This window comes from Hylobates moloch, unplaced genomic scaffold (assembly GCF_009828535.3).
Source record: "Hylobates moloch isolate HMO894 unplaced genomic scaffold, HMol_V3 SCAFFOLD_7, whole genome shotgun sequence".
NCBI lineage: Eukaryota > Metazoa > Chordata > Mammalia > Primates > Hylobatidae > Hylobates > Hylobates moloch.
This window is the reverse complement of record NW_026652282.1, coordinates 42,551,627-42,578,235: the sequence shown is the minus strand read 5'-3', so window position 1 is coordinate 42,578,235 and position 26,609 is coordinate 42,551,627. Positions and strand designations below refer to the sequence as shown.

The 26,609-nt window shown below is 44.4% G+C and overlaps 1 protein-coding gene across 5 annotated transcripts in view; it reads left to right on the top strand.

The window, feature by feature from the left end:
* The first annotated feature begins 1,583 nt into the window (after positions 1–1,583).
* The window catches only part of SYN1 (synapsin I), a 49,961-nt gene continuing 24,935 nt past the window's right edge, over positions 1,584–26,609 (top strand). The window contains exons 1-6 of one of the 5 annotated variants that reach the window (XM_058441380.1): positions 7,167–7,313; positions 7,441–7,531; positions 14,265–14,322; positions 14,427–14,518; positions 16,078–16,234; positions 16,391–16,480. In XM_058441380.1, the coding sequence (XP_058297363.1) occupies positions 14,484–14,518; positions 16,078–16,234; positions 16,391–16,480 (282 nt within the window). In that variant the 5' untranslated portion in view covers positions 7,167–7,313; positions 7,441–7,531; positions 14,265–14,322; positions 14,427–14,483. Of the gene's footprint in view, positions 2,164–7,166; positions 7,314–7,394; positions 7,532–14,264; positions 14,323–14,426; positions 14,519–16,077; positions 16,235–16,390; positions 16,481–26,609 lie in introns of those variants that run through there. The other 4 variants (XM_058441379.1, XM_032756813.2, XM_032756812.2 and 1 more) reach the window with 4 other exon arrangements.

Here is a 26,609-nt window from a genome sequence, read left to right as displayed (position 1 = left end):
CAGGCAAAAGAGACTCCATATCTACTTACTTCTTGCCTATCTTCTGCCACCTCTCCTAGTCCACCATCACTGCTCACTATGGTCAAGGTCCTACCCAATCTGGCCCCTGCTACCACAACCCCCTTCAGCTTGTTCCAGCCACATTGGCACTGGATGTTTCCTCTTCCTGGCACATTCTTAAAAGAAAAAAATGTGTTGATCATAAAGTGAACATGACCCTTTGGGAATTAATTGGAGTTCTTGTATTCCCTCATCTGTAAAATAGAAATTATATTATCCACCCCATTGGATTGTTGTGAGGGTTGGATGAAATTATGCATGTAAACAGCTTAGTTAAGAGTTGGGTACAATCCGTGAACAAATGATTATGAATTAGTGCTTTTATTGTAGTCAGAATCATAAAGATTTGACAAGTTCCCATATCCCACCTCTGCTTGGACTACCTCATTTGCTCATATGCAAACATTATTTGGTACCTACTGTGTGTACACCATGGGATGGGCCTGCCTTTGTGGAAAGTTCTTGGGTGCAGGGGGAGACAGCTATGGGCACTGATGACATCAGGTGGTTATTGTGAGTTTCGGCTGTGTCCAGAGCAAAGGGATGGTGGTGTATATACCAAGTGTGTTCTGGTGTGGGGGTGGACACGCACCAGGGCTAGGGCTGCAGAGAATGTCTGTGTTGCAGATCTAGGTTTCTCCATGATCGTCGGTGGGAATGTGTTTTGTCTGCGAGTGTATGCTCATATGAGTTTCCCTGGGTCTCTGTGTGTCAGTGTGTTGCCTGTGTGTGTGTGGGTATGGGTGCATACATGCGTGTATGTAACATGCCCATGTGTGTTACCCTGGACTTGTATGTCTGTATGTATACCTAGATTGGCGTGTGTTCTCTGTCTGTACATGCCCTTGTATGTTTCCTCACTTTTGTGTGTGTTTATATGTGTGTCATTTCTTGTGTGCCTCTAGGCCCCCCTTGCCACCTTGGGCAAGGGCGTGTACACCGCCCAAGTGTCCACCTTCGCTTGTCTGATGCTGTCTACGACGCCCCCGCTCTCTGCCTAGCTGAGCCTGTGTGGATGTGGGAGACTAATCGCTCTGCGGGCACTGCGTGTGACCTCACCCCCCTCTGTGAGGGGGTTATTTCTCTACTTTCGTGTCTCTGAGTGTGCTTCCAGTGCCCCCCTCCCCCCAAAAAATGCCTTCTGAGTTGAATATCAACACTACAAACCGAGTATCTGCAGAGGGCCCTGTGTATGAATGGGAGTGGGTTTTAGGACCAGGATGAGGCGGGGTGGGGGTGCCTACCTGACGACCGACCCCAACCCACTGGACAAGCACCCAACCCCCCATTCCCCAAATTGCGCATCCCATATCAGAGAGGGGGAGGGGAAACAGGATGCGGCGAGGCGCGTGCGCACTGCCAGCTTCAGCACCGCGGACAGTGCCTTCGCCCCCGCCTGGCGGCGCGCGCCACCGCCGCCTCAGCACTGAAGGCGCGCTGACGTCACTCGCCGGTCCCCCGCAAACTCCCCTTCCCGGCCACCTTGGTCGCGTCCGCGCCGCCGCCGGCCCAGCCGGACCGCACCACGCGAGGCTCGAGATAGGGGGGCACGGGCGCGACCATCCGCGCTGCGGCGCCGGCGACTCAGCGCTGCCTCAGTCTGCGGTGGGCAGCGGAGGAGTCGTGTCGTGCCTGAGAGCGCAGCTGTGCTCCTGGGCACCGCGCAGTCCGCCCCCGCGGCTCCTGGCCAGACCACCCCTAGGACCCCCTGCCCCAAGCCGCAGCCATGAACTACCTGCGGCGCCGCCTGTCGGACAGCAACTTTATGGCCAATCTGCCGAATGGGTACATGACAGACCTGCAGCGTCCGCAGCCGCCCCCGCCGCCGCCCGGTGCCCACAGCCCCGGAGCCACGCCCGGTCCCGGGACCGCCACTGCCGAGAGGTCCTCCGGGGTCGCCCCCGCGGCCTCTCCGGCCGCCCCTAGCCCCGGGTCCTCGGGGGGCGGTGGCTTCTTCTCGTCGCTGTCCAACGCGGTCAAGCAGACCACGGCGGCAGCAGCTGCCACCTTCAGCGAGCAGGTGGGCGGCGGCTCTGGGGGCGCAGGCCGCGGGGGCGCCGCCTCCAGGGTGCTGCTGGTCATCGACGAGCCTCACACCGACTGGTAAGCCACTGCCGCGGACGTCTCCCGTGGGCCTTGGTCCCCAGATCGTTCCTCTGCGAATGAGCAATTATCGAGCGCCGCTTGCGTGCCTGGCACCTGGCCCTCTCACCTAAATCTTTTTCCTTTAAATTATTAGCTGGATGCTTCCTCTGTGCCCCGCCCTTGTCGCCCCCCCCTCCGCCCCTTAAACCTTGATGGATCCAGGGAGCAATTATCAGGCACCTGCTGTGTACCTGTTCCCTACTCCCCCTCCCCCAAAAGTCTTTGGCTTCAATAAATCCTATGAGCCTTCGAAAACCGAACGTGTCCTGCCTACCCTCCCCAACCCTTGCCCCATAGGCCTTGTCCTCTAATGGATCTTGTGAGCACTTATCTAGTACCTGCAGTATGCCTCATCCAAGAACCCTTCCCCAAGGCCTTTGATTTCAATGAGCTTTGTGAACATTCTTGGAGAGCCTGATACTGTCCTGTTCTCCTCAACCTTTGCCCTAAGGCCTTCTCTAATGGGACTTGTGAGCATGTGTCCAGCCTATGCTATGTGTCCCACCCCAGCTCCGTCCTTAAAGCCCTTTTAAACTATTTAGTAAACATTGAGTACCTGCTGTGTATCCCACCCCAGCTTCTCTCCAAAAGCTTTGCCTTTCATGGATCCTGTGAGTTTTGATGGGATGCCTTCTCTGTGCCCCAACTCCAAGCCCTCTCTCTGAGGGCCTTTTCTCCAAAGGATCTAGGAAGCATTTGTTAAGTGCCTGATACGTGCCCCACCCCCAAACCCCTTCTCAAACAAATCATTTTCCTCCAGTGAGTTCCATGAGCAGTTTTGAACCTTCTATGTGTGACTCATCTTCAGACCGTCTTTCTAGATCTACAATGGATCTAGAAAACATTTATTGAGTGCCTCTTGTATCCCCCATTCTCCAGCTACTTCTTCAAAGACCTTTCCTTTGGTGGATCCATCTAGCATTTATCAACTGCCTGCAGTGTGAGCTGTCTCTAAAAGTTCTTTCCTCCAGTGTATTCAGCAAGCATGCATTGACTGGTGCCTGCTGTATACCCCACCCTCAAACCCTTTCTGCAATACCCTTTCCTCCTGTGGCTTCAGTCTGCATGTATTGAGCACTTTCTGCATGACCCAACCTTAGACCTCTCCATAAAGGCCTGTGCCTCCAGTTAATACAGTGCTCAGATATCTGGCACTTGCTGTGTGTACCATTCCAGTCACTCTTTCCAAAGACCTTTTCTTTTAATCACTCCTTGGAGTATTTATGGAGCACCTACTGTGTACCTGATTGTGTGCCTTCTTCACAAAAGCCTTTTCTCCGATGGATGAAGAATCGAGCTCCCATAGATCAACTTTCTGCACTCCCATTTCCCCTCCCCATAGGACTTTTCCTTCAAGGATGCAGTGAGCATTCATCAGGTGATTATATGTCCATCCCCAGCCCCACTCCCCAAAGGCCTTTTCTTCTAATGGATCCAGTGAGCATTTATTCCTTGTCTGTCATGTGCTCCATTCTAATTATCCTCCCCCAAAGACCTTTTCTTCCAATGGCTCCCCTGAGCATTTATGGAGTGCCTTCTGTGTGTTCTGTACATTCACACCTCCTCCCCAGAATTGTTTTCTTAACAGTAGATCCAGTGAGCACATATGCAGGACCTGTTGTTTTGAGAAGTAACATTCTTCTTCCTTACCCCTAGGAGAGCCTGCTCCAATCACAAGGCCTCTCCCAAGGTCCTTTCCTGTGATAAATCCAGAGCTGAGTTTATGATCACCCCTTTCCCACTCCCTTCAGTACCCCTAGGATTCCCTCTACCAACTTTAATTCATACCCCCAAAGGGCTTTTAGTCTATTTAAGTAACAATTATTTAAGTAAACACTTTTACTTAATAGTTTTACTATTTACTTAATTTACTAAATTTACTATTTACTTAATAGTTTTACTATTTAAGTAAACACTTATTGAGCACTTACTGTATAAGTCACTTTCAACTTCCTCTTTCCAAGTCTCTGGAAATCCCTGCCCCTGCCTCAAGAGCTCTCTCTCTAGGAGTCTACTTCAGCCTAAATGTATTGAGTACCAGCTGTTTACTGGTTAGATTACCTCTCCCCCAGTAGCCTTTACCGAGTAGCCTTTCTCTCTATTCAGAGCAATTTATTCATTCTACAGATATTTATTGCATCCTTTCCATGAAAGTGTGGGAGGCATTTAGTATGCACCATTATATACTAGGAATAATCCTTCTTCAGCTCCCCTTCCTTCTTTTTTTTCTAAATGCAGGTGTGCTTGAAATCCTCAACTGCCAGCTGGCCTTGCTATACCTTTTCCTCCATGCAACTCCACAATCATTTAGTGAGCATTTATCGTATACTACTAAGAACCCTATGTTAAATGCCTCTTCTCCCCTTTTTTTAGTCCTAATTCCCCGTTCAACAATCTCCATCCTGCCTTTTACACAACACAATCCTGAAAGCTCACAATGTGCGCTGTTTTCCATTTATTCTAGCTAGGCCTCTTCCTCCACTTAGTAGCCATCTCCCCAGCTGCCTTTTTCTCCCCGAATTAGTCCAGAAAACACTTATTAATCTCTTACTGTATTATTTTCAAACAGCCACATTATCATCCCTGCAGCAGGCTTCTCTGCTTTTTTCTCTATCAATCTGTAAAGCATTTATGGAGCACGTGCTGTAATTCCTTCACCAACGTCCACTCACCAACGTGTTATCTTCCTGGTTAAGTTTCCTCCATTGAAGTCAGCAAACATCAATAAGGCCTCTGCTGGATATAGGTAATCACCCTCCTTTAGACTTCCCGTCTCCACTCCAGCCCTCCACGCAGGTCCTTTGCGTCTGCTTCCTTCTTTCCATCAAGCATTTATTATCTATGGAATACTGACAAGTCCCTTCCCCTTTCCGTAATCACAAATCCAATGTTTTCCATTTTTCCTTTGTCCAGAAAACATTTATTGAGCACCTGCTGAATTCAGTGAAAGATCCATCCCTTCCCCTTCTGCATCTCAGAAGCCCCCCTTTATCCCAGCAAACCCTCCAGTCTTTTCTTCCAGGCAATCTAGCAAATATTTATTTAGTGTCTACTGTATGTGGGGTGGGGTGGACAAAGGGAGAGAGCCTATGTATGTACGCCAGGCTCAGTATGGGAAACAGAGACCTGTTTCACCAACTTGCAGACACTCGGAACCACACAAGCTTCAGGGATTTCAGCCCCAAATAAAGGAGGAGTTGTGCAAACTCTGTGATGGAATGTACACCCAAATACAGTCTGACGCCTTTTCCACCAAACCTCACCACCCTCATTCCTTTCTGGGTCTCAATTCCTCTGTGGTTTACAGTTGAAAACTCTAAGTTGAGACTCATCTCCCCCATTTTGTGGGTAATTTTGTCCTGTGTTTTTCTTTTTCTTTTTTTTTTTTTTTTTTGAGACAGAGTCTTGCTCTGTCGCCCAGGCTGGAGTGCGATGGCACTATCTCGGCTCACTGCAACCTCCATCTCCCGGGTTCAAGCGAGCCTCCTGAGTAGCTGGGACTACAGGCGCATGCCACCATGCCTGGCTAATTTTTGTATTTTTCATAGAGATGGGGTTTCACCGTGTTGGTCAGGCTGGTCTCTAACTCCTGACCTTGTGATTCACCCTCCTCGGCCTCCCAGAGTGCTGGGATTACAGGCTTGAGCCACCGTGCCCGGCTGTCCGGTGTTTCTCAAACTATGGGTCACCTATTGGCTTATGACCAGCATTTCACTTTCTTCATGAAGTAGGATAAATAAAAATAGAGAATAACAGAGCATATTGCACATAGTAAATGGAGTTGTTGTTTAGCAAAACATATAATGTTATTCCATTAAGATATACAATCTATAATGTATATTATATATGACATACGGTATATAATACATGTTATACAACAGCTTTACAGTACATAGTACATCTATGTGTATATGTTCTTCTTCATGAAATGAAATAAAATAGCATAGAAAAATCAGACTGCATTACACATAGTAGAGGTAATTATCTATTGAAACTTTAATTCCAGTTATGCATATGTATTTATATACATTCTAAATACATATACATATAATATGTAATATACAACATTTTATATGTTACATAATACATAAGACATTCTATATTCTCATATTTACTGTACAACATATGTGTCTTATATAATACATATATAGGAGGGTTATTATGCAAATACATATATAGTGGGTTATATAAGCTTTATTTGTTACTGTGGCTTCTTTTCTCAGATATATTTCCCTGGAAGCAGACCCCGAGACTCTGAGATTTGCATGCAGATTTACTGGGGAGAGCGCTTGGGAATAACACCTGTGGGGGAGGTTGCAAGGGAAGCAGGATTGTGCAGAGGGAAAAGTTGAGCTGTGATGCAACCACAACAGAGGCCTCAGCCAATCCTCTGGGGAGCTCTGGCACTGGAATGACCCTTCAGAGTTGTCCTAGTTGAAGCGGGGTGGCCAGGCTTTGAATTCCTACATCAGTCATTGGCTGTAGGCTGCCCCCTGGGAGGAGGCATAATCTTGGGTGAGGCAAATTCCTGTTGCAGAGGCCAATGCCCAGTGAGGGACACCTGTGAGCCATCAGCAGCAGATAATTCCAGAAGCTAAGGATAGATGCAAAGGTCTGGAGCAAGGAGGTAAGGATCTGGGGGGAGCATATAGTCCACACCCTGCACTGCTCCGATCCACTTCCTTCTTATAGTAAGTTCACCCCATTGGGGAACGGCATTTCCAGAATTCTAATCAGTCTTGTTTTCTCAGGGACACTTGAAAGAGCACGGTAGTGAGATGAGCCATAGTCTCTGCTGCTGCAGTTGATTTCAATGTCATAAATGATACTCATCCTCTCCTTCTTCTGTTACACATTCTAGATTCTCCCCACCCTCAGCTAGCACCTCTCTTGGTCTGGGTGGCTCCCATCCTGCAGAGATCCCTGAGCCTTTAGTCCCCATGCCCTTCTCAGGCTGTAGCTGCTGTGCAAACAACCACATTACCCATTTACTATCAAAGTTGAGCAAGGAGTACCAACAGATGCCCAAGTGGATCCCCTGGGTGCCAAACATACTCCTCCTTGCCTCCACTGCGTACCAGCAGCTCTACCTCCTCCTGAGGAGCAAGGTCGGTCACGTCCCCTGCCAAGACAATGACTCCTCTTTATATCCCTTGGCATGAGAAACCCGAAGTACCCTGAGGGCAATCATAGCTTACAGTTTAATGGGATTCTTGCTGTGTCCCCTGGTAGCAGTGTTCCCCCTTGGAGAACCAGGACCTCTAACCTTGCAGAGCCCTGAGGGAACAGGAAGCACAATTTCAAAAGTGGATCACTGGGATTGCTGGTAAGCTGGGCCACTCCTTCCTAACCTCTGTGTCCGCAAACCCATGTATTCTACCTGTTAGGAACACAGCACCTACAATGGCCATTGATTTAGGGTTGACACCGTTTTGGAGGACGGTGGCCATTCTTGCATGATCTCACCTTCAACCTGGGGTCTTAGCTGTGGCTGCACCAAATTGTTCCATCATTCCGTCAGGCCAGCAGCTCCCGGGTGGCGTGGTGTGTAATACCATCAGTTAATTCCATGGTCATGGGCCCACTTTTGCACGTCCTTTGCTTTGCATTCCTTTCCTTTGCTATAAAGTGTGTCCTTTGGTTTGACGCAGTGTTATGCGGGGTCTCGTGCTGGTGGATCAAACGTTATGTAAGCCCTTAGACAGTGAGCTGGCTGAGGTCCTGCAGTAAGAAAAGGCAAACTCAAATATGGAATATTCCAGTCAAAATCGATTACTGTTCTTTCCAAGATGGAAGGGGCCCAATGTAATCAGCTTGCCACAAAGTGGTTGGTTGGCCTTCTGGAGGGATGGTGGCATGTCAGGGATTCAATGTTAGTCTCTGTTGCTGGCAGATTGGACATTCAGCAGTAACACTGCTGCCCCCACACATAGCTTCTCTCTCTGCTGCTATTGCCACTTATTCATGTGCCCATCTGCTAACACTGGGGTGGCTGATTAGAGCCTAGCTGACATCATCGGGCTGACTCATGCTGTCTACCTGGTTGCCTAGTGTCACTTCCATGGCGCCATGGCAGATGCTGTCTGATGGCAGATGCTGTCTGGTGGGTGTTAACACACGATCCAAAGATCCTCACTCCTCCCTTTTTTTTTTTTTTTTTGAGACGGAGTCTCGCTCTGTTGCCCAGGCTGGTGCAGTGGCGCGATCTTGGCTCAGTGCAACCTCCACCTCCCAGGTTGAAGCAATTCCCCTGCCTCAGCCTCCCGAGTAGCTGGGATTACAGGCGTGCGCCACCATGCTTGGCTAATTTTTGTATTTTTAGTAGAGATGGCGTTTCACCACGTTGGCTAAGCTGGTCTCGAACTCCTGACCTCAGGTGATCTGCCCACCTCGACCTCCCAAAGTGCTGGGATTACAGGCATGAGCCACCGCACCCGGTCTCACTCCTCATTTCTTGCCCACTCTTAGGTGTCTGCCCACATTTCTGTATTCCAGACCTCTTTGTCTGGATCTTCCAGTCTTTTTATTTCTAGGCCCCTGACCAACCAGCCAAACCATTTACCACTGCCCATAAGTGGATATGTGTATCCTAATCTTGAGGCACTTCTCTTTCTGCACAAAGGAGATGAGCAGGTGCACAGCCTGAAGCTCTGCACACTGGGAGCTCTGCCACTGTCTTTCAAGGCCATGCCAGTTGGGTTATAGTGCAACCACTGTCCATTTTTGGCTTCCACCCACATACTAAGACAACCCATTTGTGAACCAATCTTAGACCTTTCCCTCTTTCATCAGCTAGTTTTAAGGAGTCCCCTTAGTGAGAAAGGCACTAGCACAACAGTTGTGGAAGACATGGGGATCAGGGTTACTTACCTGCTCATGCACCTTGCTTGGTTCTGCTTGGGCTCAATCCTGACTGCTGGGCCTACCTGACTTTATTATTTGGCGGGCCCAGCAGGACCCAGCTTATAATGGGAACTTCTGGATGCACAATCATTTGGTGCCTGGTCAAGCATTCTGTCTCTATCAGGGCCCAGCACCTCATTGGGATGTCTTTCTCAAAAGGCATAAAATTCTCTGCTGCAGATGGCATGGCTTTGCTCCAGAACCCCAAGGGCCTCCCACTCAGGCTTCCCATAAGCTCCTCACTGCATCTTTCCCCACTACTGACACCTCCAGTGTCATAAGATCTGCCAGATTATCTGGCCTAAATGGCAGGACTGCTTGTACCACAGCCTGGACCTGCTGCAGAGCCCTTTTCTGCTCTGGCCCTCACACAAAGCTGGTAGCTTTACATGTCGCCTGGAATATGGGTCAGAGCAGTATTTGTGCGTGGGGGATACACTGCCTCCAGAACGGGAAGAGGCCTCCTAGGTATTGTGCTTTCCTCTTCATGGTGGAAGGTGCATGATTCAATGCTTTGCCCTATTCTTTGGAGGGGCCGTCCTGGTTTACTGCCCTGGACCACTGGATTCCTAAAAATTTTACTAATGCAGCAGTCCCCTGAGTCTTTGTGGAGTTTATCCTCCACCCTCTGTAGTGGATGTGTCTTACCAGGGCAATATGCTAACCCTCTCTTGCTCATCTTGTACAATCAGTGTGACGTAATCAATGTGGTGGTCCAGTATGCTATTCCATGGGATGTCCAGATAGTCCAGGTCTCTTTGGACTATATTATGACACCAGGTGAGAGAGATAGCATAGCCCTACGGCAAGACCATCTACGAATATTATCATCAGTCTCATGTGAGTCTGAACTGTTTCTGATCCTTTTTTCTAATCAGAATAGAAAAGAATGCATTCGCCAAGTCAGTGGCCACCTGCTGTACCTGAGGTCTTATTAATCTGCTCTGGCAATGACAGCATGTCCAGTATGGTAGGTACAACTAAGGGTACTACTTGATTGTGCTTGCAGTAGTCTGCAAGCATTCTCCAGGACCCATCTGACCTCTCCAGGGGCCAGACTGCTCAACTCGATGGAGATAAGATGAGACCAACACCCCTGCATCCTTTAGATCTTTCAATGTGGCATTGATTTCCATCATCACCCATAGGATGCACACAATATTGTTTGTGGTCTATTGTTTTGTTCAGGGCATAGGGGTGTGCACCATTTTAGATGCTTCTATTTGGACTTCCCTACTGAAATAGCTCTTATCCCACAGGCTGAGGAGCCCATGTAGGGGTTCTGACAACTACAAAGTATGCCATTGCAATTACACGTTTGTGAACTGAGGAAGTGACCACTGGGTGGGTCTCTGGACCCACCAGACCCACTGTAAGCAGGACCTGGGCCAGGATTCATTTATCACCTTACCACTACTGTGCTTCTCAGTGTGACTGGTACCACCCTCACCAGCATATTTCTTATTGATTTCATAAGTTGAGTGTATCCTCCAGGCCTTAATCAGCTGGTGGGTTTTCCAGACTTCAGTAGTATATCTACTCCAACATGTCTGCTTCTTTGAGCCCTTTAGTCCTTCCTTGTGCAATCTGCCATGGAAGTTCTGCTTCACTTAGTGTGGGCCATTATTTACTCCAGGTTTCCAAATATCAGTGTGTTAGTAACACTTCCTAGAGTCCTCGCCAGGGTTTTAAGTTCCGTATCCTGGGAGAGCGCGCCAACTTCCTGTTCTACCTCCTTCGCCCATTGTCCTCAGGATCCAGTCTCATGCATACCTTCCCAGCTCCTGCCAATACATACTAGCCAGATTCTTTAGGTTCTTCTACAGATTATTTCTCTCCTTCCTTTGCAAGCCTAGAACCTGTCCAGTCAGGTTTCACTAGGATTTCACCCTAATTTTTGGTCTGGTTTCCAGGAGAGTAGGTGGGGGGTAGACTCTGAGGGGGGCAGGCATTGTCTTACAAAGCACCTGCATCATCCGAGGCCTCTGCATTATCTTCAAGCAGAAGGTCTATATTCTAACTCAGGGGAGTAGTCTACTTCAGCAGGCCCAGTGGATGCAGATGAGTCTGTAAGTTCAAGGTGTTTAACTGCATCTGCCCAGGTATCCCCATCTCAGAGTCCTACTCCTGTCCTATTAGGGACATGAGTATGGCCCAGGAGATGTGCTGGGCCTGAGAAGTCAACTTTCTCTGAAGCTCTGCCACCACGTAGAATTAAATTCTGAGCCTGGCCCTCCCTTCTGTCTGCCCTCTGACTGCAGGAGTTGGGGGTTTCCTTAAATGCAGTCAGGGAGATCCTCTGGCTTTCACATTTTGCCTTGAATTCACCCTGAGCATGTCAGGTCTTTCTTCAGCTACTCAATGGCATTTCGGGAATAGTCACCCAAGTCTGGTTACCATTTCCCTGACATCACTCAAGTTCCAGGGATATTTCACCATCCAGTACATTCCCTTCCACCAGAATCCCATTACAGCCCACCATCAGGAAAAGTCACCGCTACTCCAAAACCCTGGGGGCCTGCGCTGTATTCTCCCACCTGGGAGAAGAAATTCCACACAGCATCTTTTCCTACTAGTGACACCTCCAGTGTCCTAGGATCTGCTGGATCATATGGCCTAAGTCACATCCTGCTTGCACCACAGCCCGGACCTGCTGCAGAGCGCTTTGCATTGCTACAGCATATCGGAGGCTATCTATGCCCCACCTCCCACTACTGATGGGTCCTCACTGCCATCTGGCTGCTGGGTAACCCAGCTCCAGAATTGCATTAGACCACCTTTGTAGTTTGACTTCCATGGCCCACTGTTTTAGGTTGGGTTCCCTGGAAAAAGACTTTGAGGTGGAGATTTGCAGGCAGGAGGCTTACTGGAGTGTGCCGTTGGGATCAACGCTTGTGAGGAGGGTTGGGTTGAGCAGAGGAAGAGGCTGGCTCAAGATGTAGTTGCCTCAGGGGCCTCCTCTGATCTTAGGGGGAGCCCTGGGGCCGGGAGGGTCCTTCAGTGTCAGCCCAGATTGAGGCAAGGAGGCTGGCCTTTCTTTCCTCTCATAGACCAGACCATGGGGATGCCCTCATGAAGTAGGTATAACCTTGGACAAGGCAGTTCCCTGTGACAAGACAATTCCCAGTGGGGACACAGCCATGAGCTGTCAGTAGCTGCCATTCAAGGTACATTGTCCCTGAAGAGGAGGCCTGAGCAGACCACCACAGTATCCAACTACACTTATGGTCAGAAAAGTTTTAGAAACAGTGATACACCCTCATCATCCCCACTCATCAGTTTATAGATGAAAAATGTGCGGGGCTGAGAGAGATTCTTTCTCAACACTTCTGAGGGGATAGTGTCAGCGATGGTGTGTGTGTGTGTATGTGTGTGTGTGTCAGAGAGAGAGCGAGGAAAAAGAAGTAGCTGTACTTGGGGTCTCTTGCATATGTCAGTCAAGTCACCAGGGTCCATTTGTGCCGTGTGTGTGTGTGTGTGTGTGTCTGTCCAAGACCCTGATTGTATGCGTGTCAGTGACCAATAGCCCTGAAAGTGTCTCTCCCCCTCATCCCCCTTCCATGAGAAACCTGATTGAGGATGAGCTTCCATCCCTGGAGCAGCCTGTTTGCTAGAAATCTTGAGCCTGGGGGAGGAGGCCACCGGAAACCAAGCCCAGCTGGAGATGGGCCCGGGGACAATGACATAGCAGTTCGTGATGTTCCTACTGCTGCTCCCACTCCCCCTCCCTCCTGTTGCTCCCTCTCCTCCTCAGCTACATTCTTCCCTGCCCCCCATCATTGCCAGCTACACTGGCTTCTCTAGAGCCACCCAGCCCGCACCACTCAATCCACTCCTCCTTGTCGGATGCAGCTGCCCACCTATGGCCATTGTGTTTCTCACAGCACACAACCACACATGGTGAATGTGCTCCTCCTTGAGAAAGGGCCAGAGAGCAGAGAGATGCTTCAGGCCACACAGCCACACACAGGCACTGACATATACACAGGCACTAAAAAATACACAAAAACAGGCACGCTTCAGAGAAATGTAGTTTCTTTCTTTCTCTCCTTCCTTCCTTTCTTCCTTCCTTCCTTCCTTCCTTCCTTCCTTCCTTCCTTCCTTCCTCCCTTCCTTCCTTCCTTCCTTCCTCCCTCCCTTCCTTCCTTTTTTGCCTAGATCTTTCTCTGTTGCCCAAGCTGGAGTGCAGTGGTGCAATCACGGCCCACTACAGCCTTGACCTCCTGGGCTCAAGCCATTCTCCTGCCTCAGCCTCCCCAGTAGCTGGGACTACAGGCGTGCACCACTGTGCCTGGCTAGTTTTTGTTTTTTGGGTTTTTTTGAGATGGAGTCTCACTCTTGTTGCCCAGGCTGGAGTGTAATAGCACCATTTTGGCTCACTGCAACTTCCGCTTCCCGGGTCCAAGTGATTCTCCCGCCTCAGCCTCCCAAGTAGCTGGGAATACAGGCATGCACCACTACACTTGGCTAATTTTGTATTTTTAGTAGAGAAGGGGTTTCACCATGTTGGTCAGGCTGGTCTCGAACTCTTGACCTCAGGTGATCCACCCACCTCGGCCTCTCAAAGTTCTGGGATTATAGACGTGAGCCACAGCCCTTGGCTTTTGTTTTTGTTTTTGTTTTTCAATTTTTTTTGTAAAGATGGGGGTCTCTCTATGTTGTCCAGGGTGGTCTCCAACCCCTGGCCTGAAGCAATCCTTCCACCTCCAGCCTCCCGAAGTGCTGAGATTACAGGCGTAAGCCACCGTACCTGGCCAGATAGGTGTTTTCTAAGGTTCTTTGCCATTTACCAGTCTTCATGCAATTTCAAAGTATGTTCTAAGTTACATAGTACTGCTAATTTTGTGAAGTTTTTAAAAAAACATTTACAATGGCAATGTGATGAGCAGACTATGTTTTGGGAAATACCTGCTCTCTGCAGTGTAAGGCCACATTTTACAGTTTGCAATGCCCTTTAACATTTTTGCAACTCCATGAGGATTACAACAGACTTTATTCACAAAGCACTCTTGATTTTTTCAAAATATTTCAATAATTATAAGGCACTTTGTGGTTTCTTTAGTAGCATTGAAGGGGCAAAAGGGTCAAGGGCCTGTGTTTTGTCTTCCCTGCTGAGATTTCATCATTGACAGATGTGTTCTGTTTTTCCTCTCCAGGGCAAAATACTTCAAAGGGAAAAAGATCCATGGAGAAATTGACATTAAAGTAGAACAGGTAAGTTGGGACATTTGGACCTGGGAGTCAGTTGTCCATACTGCAAACTGAGTGGCTATTTTTGTGTGATGTAGGTGAATCACCAGTTTTTTTCTCCTTCCCAGGCCGAATTCTCTGATCTCAACCTTGTGGCCCATGCCAATGGTGGATTCTCTGTGGATATGGAAGTTCTTCGGAACGGGGTGAAGGTCGTGCGGTGAGTATAAAAAGGGTACCTTGGTGTTATGAGCGAGGCATAAGAACTCTCCCCCTTAGAGCTGGGGGAAAGTTCCTACCTCCCCACCCATCCTTCTGTGGGCAAGAACTTAGGCATGGAATGTGGGGAGACAACTTTTCTTCAGAAAAAGAGCCAGGGACCCCAGCATGCCACAAGCCAGACTTTAAAATATATATATATACACATTTCAGACAAGGTCTTGCTCTGTCTCCCAGGCTGGAGTGCACTGGCGCAATCATGGCTCACTGCAGCTACAACCTCTCAGGCTCAAGTGATCCTCCCACCTCAGCCTCCCAAGTAGCTGAGACTACAGGTGCACACCACCATGCCTGGCTAATTTTTATGTTTTTTGTAGAGATGGGGGTCTCACTATGTTGCCCAGGTTTATCTCAAACTTCTGGGCTCAAACAATCTACCTGCCTTGGCCTCTCAAAGTGCTGGGATTACAGGCATGAGCCGCCACACCCAGCCTTCAATTATTAATTAAATAAACATTTGCTAGACATCTGCTGCATGCCAGATGCTGCTCTCAGGACTTCATATTCAATAAATATTTATTGTACACCTACTGTGTGCCAGGAGCTATTCTACATGCTGAAAGGCCAAAAAAAAAAAAAAAGAAAAAGAACCCAAGCCTTTTGAAATTTACATTTTACTGTGAGATACACACAATACACAAATAAGAAAATGTAAAAGTGCTAAGAAAAAATATAGCAGTGGCCGGATGTGGTGGCTCACGCCTATAATCCCAGCACTTTGGGAGGCCAAGGTGGGTGGATCGCTTGAGCCCAGGAGTTCAAGACCAGTCCGGCCAACATGGTGAAATCCCGTCTCTACTAAAAATAAAAAAATTAGCCAGGAGTGGTGGCAGGTGCCTGTAATCCCAGCTACTCAGGAGGCTGAGGCAGGGAAATCGCTTGAACCCGAGAGGCGGAGATTGCAGTGAGCCATGATTGCTCCAGCGCCTGGACAACAGAGCAACACTCTGTCTCAAAAAAAAAAAAAAAAGAAAAAAGAAAAGAAAAGAAAAAATATATAGCACTAAAGCAGATGTAGCAATTGTTGGATGATGGTGGGGTCTGCAGTTGGGATAGGGTGGCCTGGTTGCAGGAGAGACATTTGAGGAAAGACCTGATGGAGGTGAAGGAGTGATCCATGCAGATGTCTAGGGGGGAAGTGCTTTAGGCAGATGGAACATGGTAAAGGTCCTGAGGTTAGAATTTATTCTGGGCAGAACACTGAAGACAGCTTTCAGTCTGAGAGATGGTGACCAGGGAGTTGTCAGAGCTGTGTGGGTAAGCTGCAAGCTGACCTTGCTGAGAAGGGAACAGGTAGGAGAGGCTTAAAGGGGATCACCAGGTGGGCAGAGGGTAGAAAGGGTGCACTAGGCAGAGGGAACAGTTTGCACATGTGTGCAGAGGTGAGAAACCACTTTGCAGTTTCTGGGAGCTATGGAGCTTTAGAAACTTGGTCTTTGTTTTGAGAGTGATCAGGAGCTTCTGGGGGAACTCTCAACACTCCTACCCCTGCCACACTAGGTCTCTGAAGCCGGATTTTGTGCTGATCCGCCAGCACGCCTTCAGCATGGCACGCAACGGAGACTACCGCAGTTTGGTCATTGGGCTGCAATATGCTGGAATCCCCAGTGTTAACTCCTTGCATTCTGTCTACAACTTCTGTGACAAGCCCTGGGTGGTAAGTAACAGGAAGGGTGCCACTGGCAGAGGGAACAGCTCATGCATGTATGTGGGAGCTTGAAACCACTCTGCAATTTGGGGGAAGTGAGAGTGTTCAGAAACTTACAGATTCCTGGTGAAGGACTCACTGACGCAGCTCTCCTGGTTCTCATAGTTTGCCCAGATGGTTCGACTGCATAAGAAACTGGGGACAGAAGAATTCCCTCTAATTGATCAGACCTTCTACCCCAATCACAAAGAAATGGTGAGTTTGGGGAAAATAGAGTGGGCAGGAGGGAAGAGTCATAACTACTGCAATAATATTAAATATTGGTATATTATCAGCGGTGCGATATCAAGAATGTGGCTGCTGTGTGCACGTGGAGTCATGAAGTTGCTTTGTGATAGAGTCTACCATGAATTTCCTTATGCTTACAAGGAAAACTAAATCATGATCCATTCCAATATTTATCAGATCCTGTTAGTCATGTTATCTATTTTTGCCAGTATTAAAAACTGAGTTCTAATGTGAATTGGCAGAATTAATGTAATGAATCAGAATATATTACATATAGAAATCAAGTCATTATTACTAACATTATCAAATATTCCTCCTGATAGAAATTTTACCTGTATTCAAATTAGGATTGCCAATAACATTTATCAATAGTAATGTTATAAATTAAATTGTTGGCAAGGCATGGTGGCTCACGTCTGTAATCCCAGCACTTTGAGAGGCTGAGGTGAGCAGATCACGAGGTCAGGAGTTCAAAACCAGCCTGGTCAACGTAATGAGACCCCTGTCTCTACTAAAAGTACAAAAATTAGCTGGGCATGGTGGTGCGTGCCTGTAGTCCCAGCTACTTGGGAGGCTGAGGCAGGAGAATCACTTGAACCTGGGAGTTGGAGGTTGCAGTGAGCCGAGATTGCGCCACTGCACTCCAGCTTGGGCAACAGAGTGACACTCGTCTCAATAAGTTAATTAATTAATTAAGTAATAGAAATTGAACTTTTGGTTACTATTATGAAATATAATCACTGGCTGGGCACTGTGGCTCATGCCTGTAATCTCAACACTTTGGGAGGCCGAAGCGGGCGGATCACCTGAGGTCGGGAGTTTGAGACCAGCCTGATCAACATGGAGAAACCCTGTCACTACTAAAAAAATACAAAATTAGCCCGGCGTGATGGTGCATGCCTATAATCCCAGCTACTTGGGAAGTTGAGGCAGGGGAATCGCTGGAACTCGGGAGGCGGAGGTTGTGGTGAGCCAAGATCGCACCATTACACTCCAGCTTGGGCAACAAGAGCGAAACTCCATCTCAAAAATAATATATATATATATATATATATATATATAAAATCACTAATATTACAAATTATCACTAATATTATAAATTATTTTTACTGTTGTAAATTATGAGTACCTATTGTAAATTATGAGTACCTATGTCATGAATTAAATTATAGTTTCTAGTAGAAATTGAATAATCATTACTAATAGCATCAAAGATTATTGCTGTTATTACAAATGATTATTGATATTACAAATTATGCTCTAATATAAATTATAAATACCTGTTTTGACTTATATAAACATAGCACGCAGTGGAGACTACTACAGTTGGGTCATTGGGCTACAATATGCCAGAATAAAATATGCTGAACGTTTAAATAATAGAAATTGAATTATCATTGCTAATATCATCAAATATAACAACTAATATTACAATGCATTACAGTGTTACAAATTAAGTTTATTAGTATAAATGATTAGGACTTATGTTGTAAATTGTTATAATTATTTTTTAAAAATTTAAAGCTAAAGTGGGAGGATCTCTTGAGCCCAGGAGTTTGAGACCAGCCTGGGCAACATAGTGAGACCCCATTTCTACAAAAAATTTAAAAATCAGCCTGGCGTGGTGTCATACACCTGTAGTCCCAGTTACTTGGGAGTCTGAGGTGGGAAGATCGCTTGAGCCCTGGAGGTTGAGGCTGCAGTGAGCCATGATAGCACCACTGCACCCCAGCCTGGGCAACAGAGTGAGACCCTGTCTCAAAACATTAAATAAATAAGTAAATAAAATTAAACCATTAGTACAAACAGTGTAAAAATTGTTACAGATATAACTATTACCAGTGTTACAAATTAAGATTACTAATGTAACCCATGAGTACCTGTGTTTTGAATTATCTTGTAGTTCCTAATAGAAATAATTACTAACATGGTTAACATTCTAACTGCTATTATAAAAAAATCACTAATATTAAAATTTTGATTACTAATATAAATTATGAGTACCACAGTTATGAATAAAATTTTAGTTACAAATAGAAATTAAATAATTGTTACTAATGCAATCAAATTGTATAAGTAATTTTGTCAATTTTTACCAGTATTACAAATTATGTTTACTCATATAAATGATCATCACCAATTTTATGACTAAAATTACAATTAAATATAAATATTGACCCAACATTATCAACTTGATTAAATAAACATTGCTACTAATATTAGCAATTCTTACCAGTATTACAAATTATGATCATTGATATACGTCAACAGTGTTATAAGTTAAGTTTACTTACAGATAAAGATTGAATCATTAGTTTTTTTTGTTTGTTTGTTTGTTTTGAGGAGGAGTCTCGCTCTGTCGCCAGGCTGGAGTGCAGTGGCACGATCTCGGCTCACTGCAGCCTCCGCCTCCTGGGTTCAAGCGATTCTCCTGCCTCAGCCTCCCGAGTAGCTGGGACTACAGGTGCGTGCCACCACACCCAGCTGCTTTTTGTATTTTTAGTAGAAACCAGGTTTCACCATGTTGGCCAGCATGGTCTCAATCTGCCTGCCTCGGCCTCCCAAAGTGCTGGGATTACAGGCGTGAACCACCATGCCCGGCTTGAATCATTAGTTTTAAGGAAACCCAATTTGTTTATCATTATTATTAGTCTACATTCTTTGAGAGACAGTAGAGCAGAATGTGATTAAGAACATGGACTCTGTAGCCAGAATTTCTGTATGAGAATCTTACCTCCACAACTTATTAGTTGCTTAACACAGGAAAAGTTACTTAAACGCCCTGTATGTCAGTTTATTCATCTGCAAAATGTAGGTAATAATAGTTCCCGCCTCATATAGTTAGTGTGAGAATGAAATTACTTAGTAAATGTAAGGTGTCTAGAACAATGCATCTGGCATATATTAACTGCTACCTAAGTGTTGACAAATTTCTCCTTCTATTCTTAGTTGATTGAGTATTTTTGTCGTGAAAGGATGTTGGACATTGTCAAATGCTTTTTCTGTGTTTATTGACATGATTGTGTGAATTTTGTCCTTTATTCTGTGAATATGGTATATAGTATATTAATTGATTTTCATGCAAGTTGATATGTTCATAAGTTTGTTTATGTGTCTAGGTGTAGACATTTGCATTCCTAGGCTAAATCTCACTTGGCCTTGGTATAAATCCTTTTTGTATGTTGTAGGATTCCGTTTGTGATTATTTTGTTAAGGATTATTGTATCTGTATTCATAAGAGACGTTGCTCTGTAGTTTTCTTATGATGTCTTTTTCTGGTTTTGGTATCAGAATAACACTGGCCTCATAGAATGAGTTGGACAGTGTTCCTTCTTCTATTTTTGGGAAGATTTTGTGAAGATTGGCATTAATTTTTTTTCTTTTTTTGAGACAGGGTCTTGCTGTGTTGCTCAGGCTGGTCTTGAACTCCTGGGCTCAAGCGATCCTCCTGCTTTGGCCTACCAAAATGCTAGGATTACAGGTGTGAGCCACCATGCCTGGTCGGTATTAATTCTTTTTAAATGTTTAGTAGAATTCACCAGTGAAGACATCTGGTCCTGGGTATGTCTTTGTAGGAAATTTTACTTATTCCTAAATCAATCTCTTCACTTGTTATAGGTCTATTCAGATTTTCCATTTCTTACTGAGTCAGTTTTTGTAGTTTGTGTCTTTCTAGGAATTTGTCCATTTCATCTAGGTTTTCTAACTTGTTGGCACATAATTGTTCACAGTACTCTCTTATACTCTCTTATAATACTTTTTATTTCTGTAAGGTCAGTAGTATGTCCACTCTTTCATTCCTGATTTTAGTAATTAGAATTTTCTGCCCTTTTTTATTCTTAGTCTAAAGGTTTATCAATTTTATTGATCTTTTCAAAGAACCAAATTTTTGTTTTGTTCGTTTCTCTATTTTTAAAATTCTTTATGTCATTTATTTCTACTCTTATTTTATTATGTTTTTCCTTGTGCTTGCTTTGGACTTAGTTTGCTCTTTTCTTTCTAATTTCCTAGAAAAAAATGGAAGATTAGGTTACTGATTTTGATATCTTTCTTCTTTTCAGATATAGGCAGTTACAACCATGAATTCTCCTTTAAGCACCACTTTAACTGCATCCCTTATATTTTGATATGTTGTGTGTTCATTTTCATTCATCTCAAAGTATCTTCTAATTTCCCTTGTGATTTCTTCTTTGACCTATTGGTTATTTAGGAGTGTGTTACTTTCCACATATTTGTAAATTTTTCAGATTTTCTTCTGTTTTTGATGTCTAATTTCATTCCATTGTGGTCAGAGAACATATTTTGTATAATTTCAGTCCTTTTCAATTTACTGAGATTTGTTTTCTGGCTTAACATATGGTCTGTCCTGAAGAATGTTCCATATGCACTGAAGAAGAATGTGTATTCTGCCATTGTAGGGTGAAGTGTTCTATAGATGTCTATGAGGTCTAATTGGTTTATAGCATTTTTCAAATCTTCCTTATTGGCCATGCATAGTAGCTCACACCTGTAATTCCAGCACCTTGGGAGTCCGAGGCAGGTGGATTGCTTGAGTGCAGGAGTTCAAGACCATCTTGGGCTACATGGCAAAACCCCAACTCTACAAAAAATACACACGCACACACAAAAAGCCACATGGTGGCACATGCCTATAGTCCCAGCTACTCAGGAGGCTGAAGTGTGAGGATCACTTGAGCCCAGAAAGTGGAGGTTGCAGTGAGCTGAGATTGCACCACTGCACTCCAGTCTGAGTGAGACCACGTCTCCAAAAAAAAAAAAAAAAAACTTCCTTGTTGGTTCCCTGTCTAGTTGTTTTATCCATTTCTTTAAATGAGATATTGAAGTCTTCAGCTATAATTGTTGAATTGTCTATTTCTGTCTCCAATTCTGCCTGTTTTTATTACATATATTTTATGCTGTGTTGTTAGGTACACATATGCTTATTATTGTTAAGTCTTCTTGAAGGATTGACCATTTATGCTTATAAAATATTTTTCTTTATCTCAAGTAACAATTGCTGTTTTAAATTCTATTTTACCTCATATTAGTATAGCTATTCCAGCTCTCTTTTGGCTATTGTTTGCATGGTAAATCTTTTTCCATCCCTTTACTTTCAACTTATTTGGGTCTTTGAATCTAAAATGTGCCTCTTATAGATAGCATATAATTAAGTCATGCTTTTCATCCACTGTGCCTATGCCTATTAACCCTTTACCATTTGCGCTGAGAATACTCTGTGATGGCACTTGCAGCTGCAGTGTTTACCCTGAGATAGCTTTGCCACAAACTATCTCATTTTTATTATTATTTTCACATCACTCTAGTATATCGACTTTGGAAACAAAAGACATCATTCTATTTATAGCATTCTGTTTTTAGGAATGGTATTTCCATTTGCAAAATATAGTAATTCTCAATCACTGAAAATGTCAAATCCTAGAAAATGTAGCATCTCTGCAAATGGTGTTAACATCGTTCTTGAACAGTCGTTGGCTGAAGATTCATTTGATGAATCCGATTTTTCCAAAATAGATGATTCTGATGATTCAGATGATTCTGATGTTAGTTCAGCTTAGAAATAACTCCAAGAAGAGTTTTTATATTTTGTTTTGACATTGAAAATCAGTTAGCTTTGCTTCAGCCTCAAAGAGCATGTTTATGTAAAACCTAGTGAGCACAGGCAGCAAGCTGCATGTTTGTTTTTCCCTAAACAGGAAAAGGGTTAATTGCAGTGTTTAATTAACTTATGTTATTGTAATTCCTGATAAAGTAGAGTTTATGTTTGCAATTTTGCTATTTGTTTTCTATATCTTATTTTTTGTTCCTGTTTTCCTCTAGTAATGCCTTCTTTTAAGTTAAACAGATATTTTCTAGTGTACCATTTTTTAATTTTTCTGTTGTTTCTTCCCTATGTCTTTTCTTTTGTTCATTTTTTTAATTTAAAAAATTTTTATATATTTTTTTGAGACAGGGTCTTGCTCTGTCACCCAGGCCACAATGCCATGGTAGGAACATAGCTCATTGCAGCCTCAACCTCCTGGGCTCAAGCTACCCTCCTGCCTCAGCCTCCTGAATAGCTGGGACCACAGGCATATGCCATCATGCCCAGCTAATTTTTCGGGTTTTATTTTTTATTTATTTATTTATTTATTTAGAGACAGTCTCACTCTGTCACCCAGGCTGGAGTGCAGTGGCATGATCTCGGCTCACTGCAACCTCCATCTCCTGGGTTCAAGCAATTCTCCTGCCTCAGCCTTCTGAATAGCTGGGACTACAGGCACCCGCCACCACACCCAGCTAATTTTTTTGTATTTTTAGTAGAGGCGGGGCTTCACCATGTTGGTCAGGCTGGTCTCGAACTCCTGACCTTGTGATCTGCCCGCCTTGGCTTCCCAAAGTACTGGGATTACAGGCGTGTGCCACCGCACCTGGCCAATTTTTAATTTTTTTGTAGAGACCGGATCTTGCCATGTTGCCCATGCTGGTCTCAAACTCCTGAGCTCAAGTTACCCACCCACCGTGGCCTCCCAAAGTGTTGTGATTACAGGCATGAGCCACTGCACTTAGCCTGTTTTTTTTTTCTTAGTCATTTCCTTGGATATTACAATTAACATCATTATTTATATTACTCCAATTAGAATTAATACCAAATTAAGCTCAGTAATACAAAGAAATTGCCTCTATATAACTTTATTCCTTCATCCCTCCTTTGTGCTATTATTGTCAAACAAATTACATCTTTACACATTGTGTGCCCATGAACATAGTTATAGTTATTGCTTTATGCAGTTGTCTTTTAAATCAGATAGGAGGAAAACAGTGTTACACGCAAAAAAATGCGTTTATACTGTCTTTTATATTTACCTATGTAGTTAACTTTACAGGTGCTATTTATTTCTTTATGTAGATTTACATTACTAGCTAGTATCATTTTATCTCACCCTGAAAGACTCCCTTTAGCATTTCTTGTAGAAGTGTGTTAGTGATGAATTATCTCAGTTTTTGTTTATCTGTGAATGTCTTAATTTCTCCTTCATTTTTGAAAGATAATTTTGCTGGTTGTAGAATTCTTGTTTGGCAGTCTTTTTCTTTCAGTACTTTGAATATGTTGTCCTACTGCCTCCTGACTTCAAGATTTCTAATGAGAAATTAGCTGCTAATCCTATTGAGGATTCTTTGTATATGATGAGTTACTTCTCTCTTACTTTCAAGATTCTCTCTGTCTTTAGCTTTTATAAGTTTATGATGTGTCTGGGTGCCTATCTCTTTGAATTTATCTTAGTTGGAGTTCAGTGCACTTCTTGAATGCATAGATTAATGCTTTAAATCAAATTGGGGGGATTTTTAGCCATTATTCCTTCAAATAGTCTTTCTTGCACTTTTTTTTCTCTCTTTTCTCTCTCCTTTTGGGACTTCCATTGTGTGGGTGTTTATATGCTTCATGGTGTTCCACAGACCTCTAGGACTGTGTTCATTTTGTTTACTTTTCTTCTTTCTGTTACTCAGATTGGATCATCTCACCTAACCTGTCTTCAAATTCACTGATTCTTTACTCTGCCAGCTCAAAGCTACTGTTGATCCCCTCTAGTGAATTTTTCATTTCAGTTATTATGCTTTTTATCTCCAGAATTTTTTTTTTTTTTTTTGAGATGGAGTTTCACTCCTGTCACCCAGGCTAGAGTGCAATGGCACAATCTCGGCTCACTGCAACCTCCACCTCCCAGGTTCAAGCAATTCTCGTGCCTCAGCCTCCTGAGTAGCTGGGATTGCAGGCACATGCCACCACGTCTAGATAATTTTTGTATTTTTAGTAGAGAGGGGGTTTCACTATATTGGCCAGGCTGGTCTCGAACTCCTGACCTCAGGTGATCCACCCGCCTCAGTCTGCCAAAGTGCTGGGATTACAGGCGTGAGCCACCATGCCCGGCCCAGAATTTCTTTTTTATGTAATTTCTCTTTATTGATACTCACTACTTATTAGGTTATCATTTTATCCCTTCCTTTAGTTCTTTTTTTTTTTTTTTTTTGAGACGGAGTCTTGCTCTGTCGCCCAGGCTGGAGTGCAGTGGCGCGATCTCGGCTCACTGCAACCTCCGCCTCCCGGGTTCACGCCATTCTCCTGCCTCAGCCTCTCCGAGTAGCTGGGACTACAGGCGCCCGCCACCACGCCCGGCTAATTTTTTATATTTTTGGTAGAGACGGGGTTTCACCGTGGTCTCGATCTCCTGACCTCGTGATCCGCCCGCCTCGGCCTCCCAAAGTGCTGGGATTACAAGCGTGAGCCACCGCACCCGGCCCCTTTAGTTCTTTAAACATAGTTTCCTTTAGTTCTTTGAAAATATTAAAAATCACTGATTTACAGTTTTTGCCTATTAAGTCTAACATCTGGGTTTCCTCAGGGATAGTGTTTGACTGCTTTTTTGCCTGTGTTTGGGCCACACTTAATTTTGTCTCTCATACATTTTTGTTGAAAACTGTACATTTAAATAATATAATGTGGCAACTCTGGGAATCAGATTCTCTCCCCTCCTCAGGACTTGTTTTTATTGCTTTGTTTTGTTTTGTTTTTAGTGCCTTTCCTGAACTAATTCTGTAAAGCCTGTGTTCTTTGTCATGTGTGGCTACCCAAGTCTCTGCTCCATTAGCTTAGTGGTCAGCTAATGATTGGACAGATATTTCTTTAAATCACCTGAAACCAGTAAGTCTTCCAGACTTTGCTGATGGGCTCTATGTGCATGTCGGGGTGTGCCTTTAATGCAAAGGCGGGCTGTTTACAACTTTGCCTTATCCTTCATTTCCTGCTTGTGCAGGGTTTTGAGGTCAGCCAGAGATCCTAGGCATACATACAACCTTATGCATATTTGTGGTTTTCTAGATTCCCAGGCATATGTCAGAGCTTTTTAAAGCCTAATAATGGACTGATAATGGATATATAATTACCTAGATTTTCCTTTTAAGTTTTCTTGATAAGCTTGCTGTTTTTTCCTAAATGTTATCACTGCTGTGTTAAACAGTTGCTAATTGTTTCTGAAAAGCACCCCCAAAGAAAGCTGTTTATACCAGATGAGCCCCATGAGTGGAGTATTCAGGATAATGCCAGACAGATCAAATAAAGACAGTTCTCTGGAAATGAGGTTTTGGAGGAACTCCAACCCTGTTCTGCCTCCTCCAATAGTTGCTAGTCTGCTGGTTTTCACTGGAATTGCAGGGCTGTTGGTTTTTAAGGCTCTTGTGGAGGTGAGGAGAAGGGGATGCGTACAGGAGAAGTTCAAATGCCACAGTTTCCTGTTGTTACCAAGATTCAGCCATTTTCTTGAAAAAACGTTTTCTGAATTGTAAACCTTGGTCAATTTCCAGAGTTCTGATAAGTTTGTTTTGACAATTTTTGCCAGTGTTCTCATTGCTTTTGAGCAATTTTAAGGAGGAGAGGATAGGCTCTTACGTTTCTGCTGACATCACCTCCAGGCATATCTTGTTCTTTCCCAGCCCCAGCCCAAAGATAATAGTATTTCAAAGCCAAGATCTGGGAACTAAATTTACTCATTGCTACTGGAATGTTCCTGCTTCAAGGCCCTCTCATTGTACACAGCTAGGACATTTCATTTCTTTGTGTGTATATATATATATATATATAATTTCATATATGTGTATATATAAAATTGTTGTATGTGTGTGAGTAGAAGAATCAAACTGTTTTTTCTTCTGCTCTCACAATACAATGTGTGGAGGTTTTTACACACACACACACCAAGCAAGCAATTAATTCTGCAGCAAATTAATATACCAGCTGGATGTCCTGCAATTCAATTCTGACACTATCTACCTGGAGGATCGCATCAGATCACACAGGTTAAGGATGTAGTCCCACAAGACTAAGCCCTGCTTCTAATGCTGATGGCAAGCCCCGGGTTATTTTACCTGTGCTTCTGACCAACTAGCTATAAATCGGGGTCCACAACCCCTTCCTCAGGTTCAATTAGTTTGCTAGTGTGGCTCATGGAACTCAGGGAAACACTTATTTACATGTAAAGAGTATTACATTACAAAGGATACAGATGAAGAGATGCAGAGGACAAAGCATGTGGGAAAGAGCACA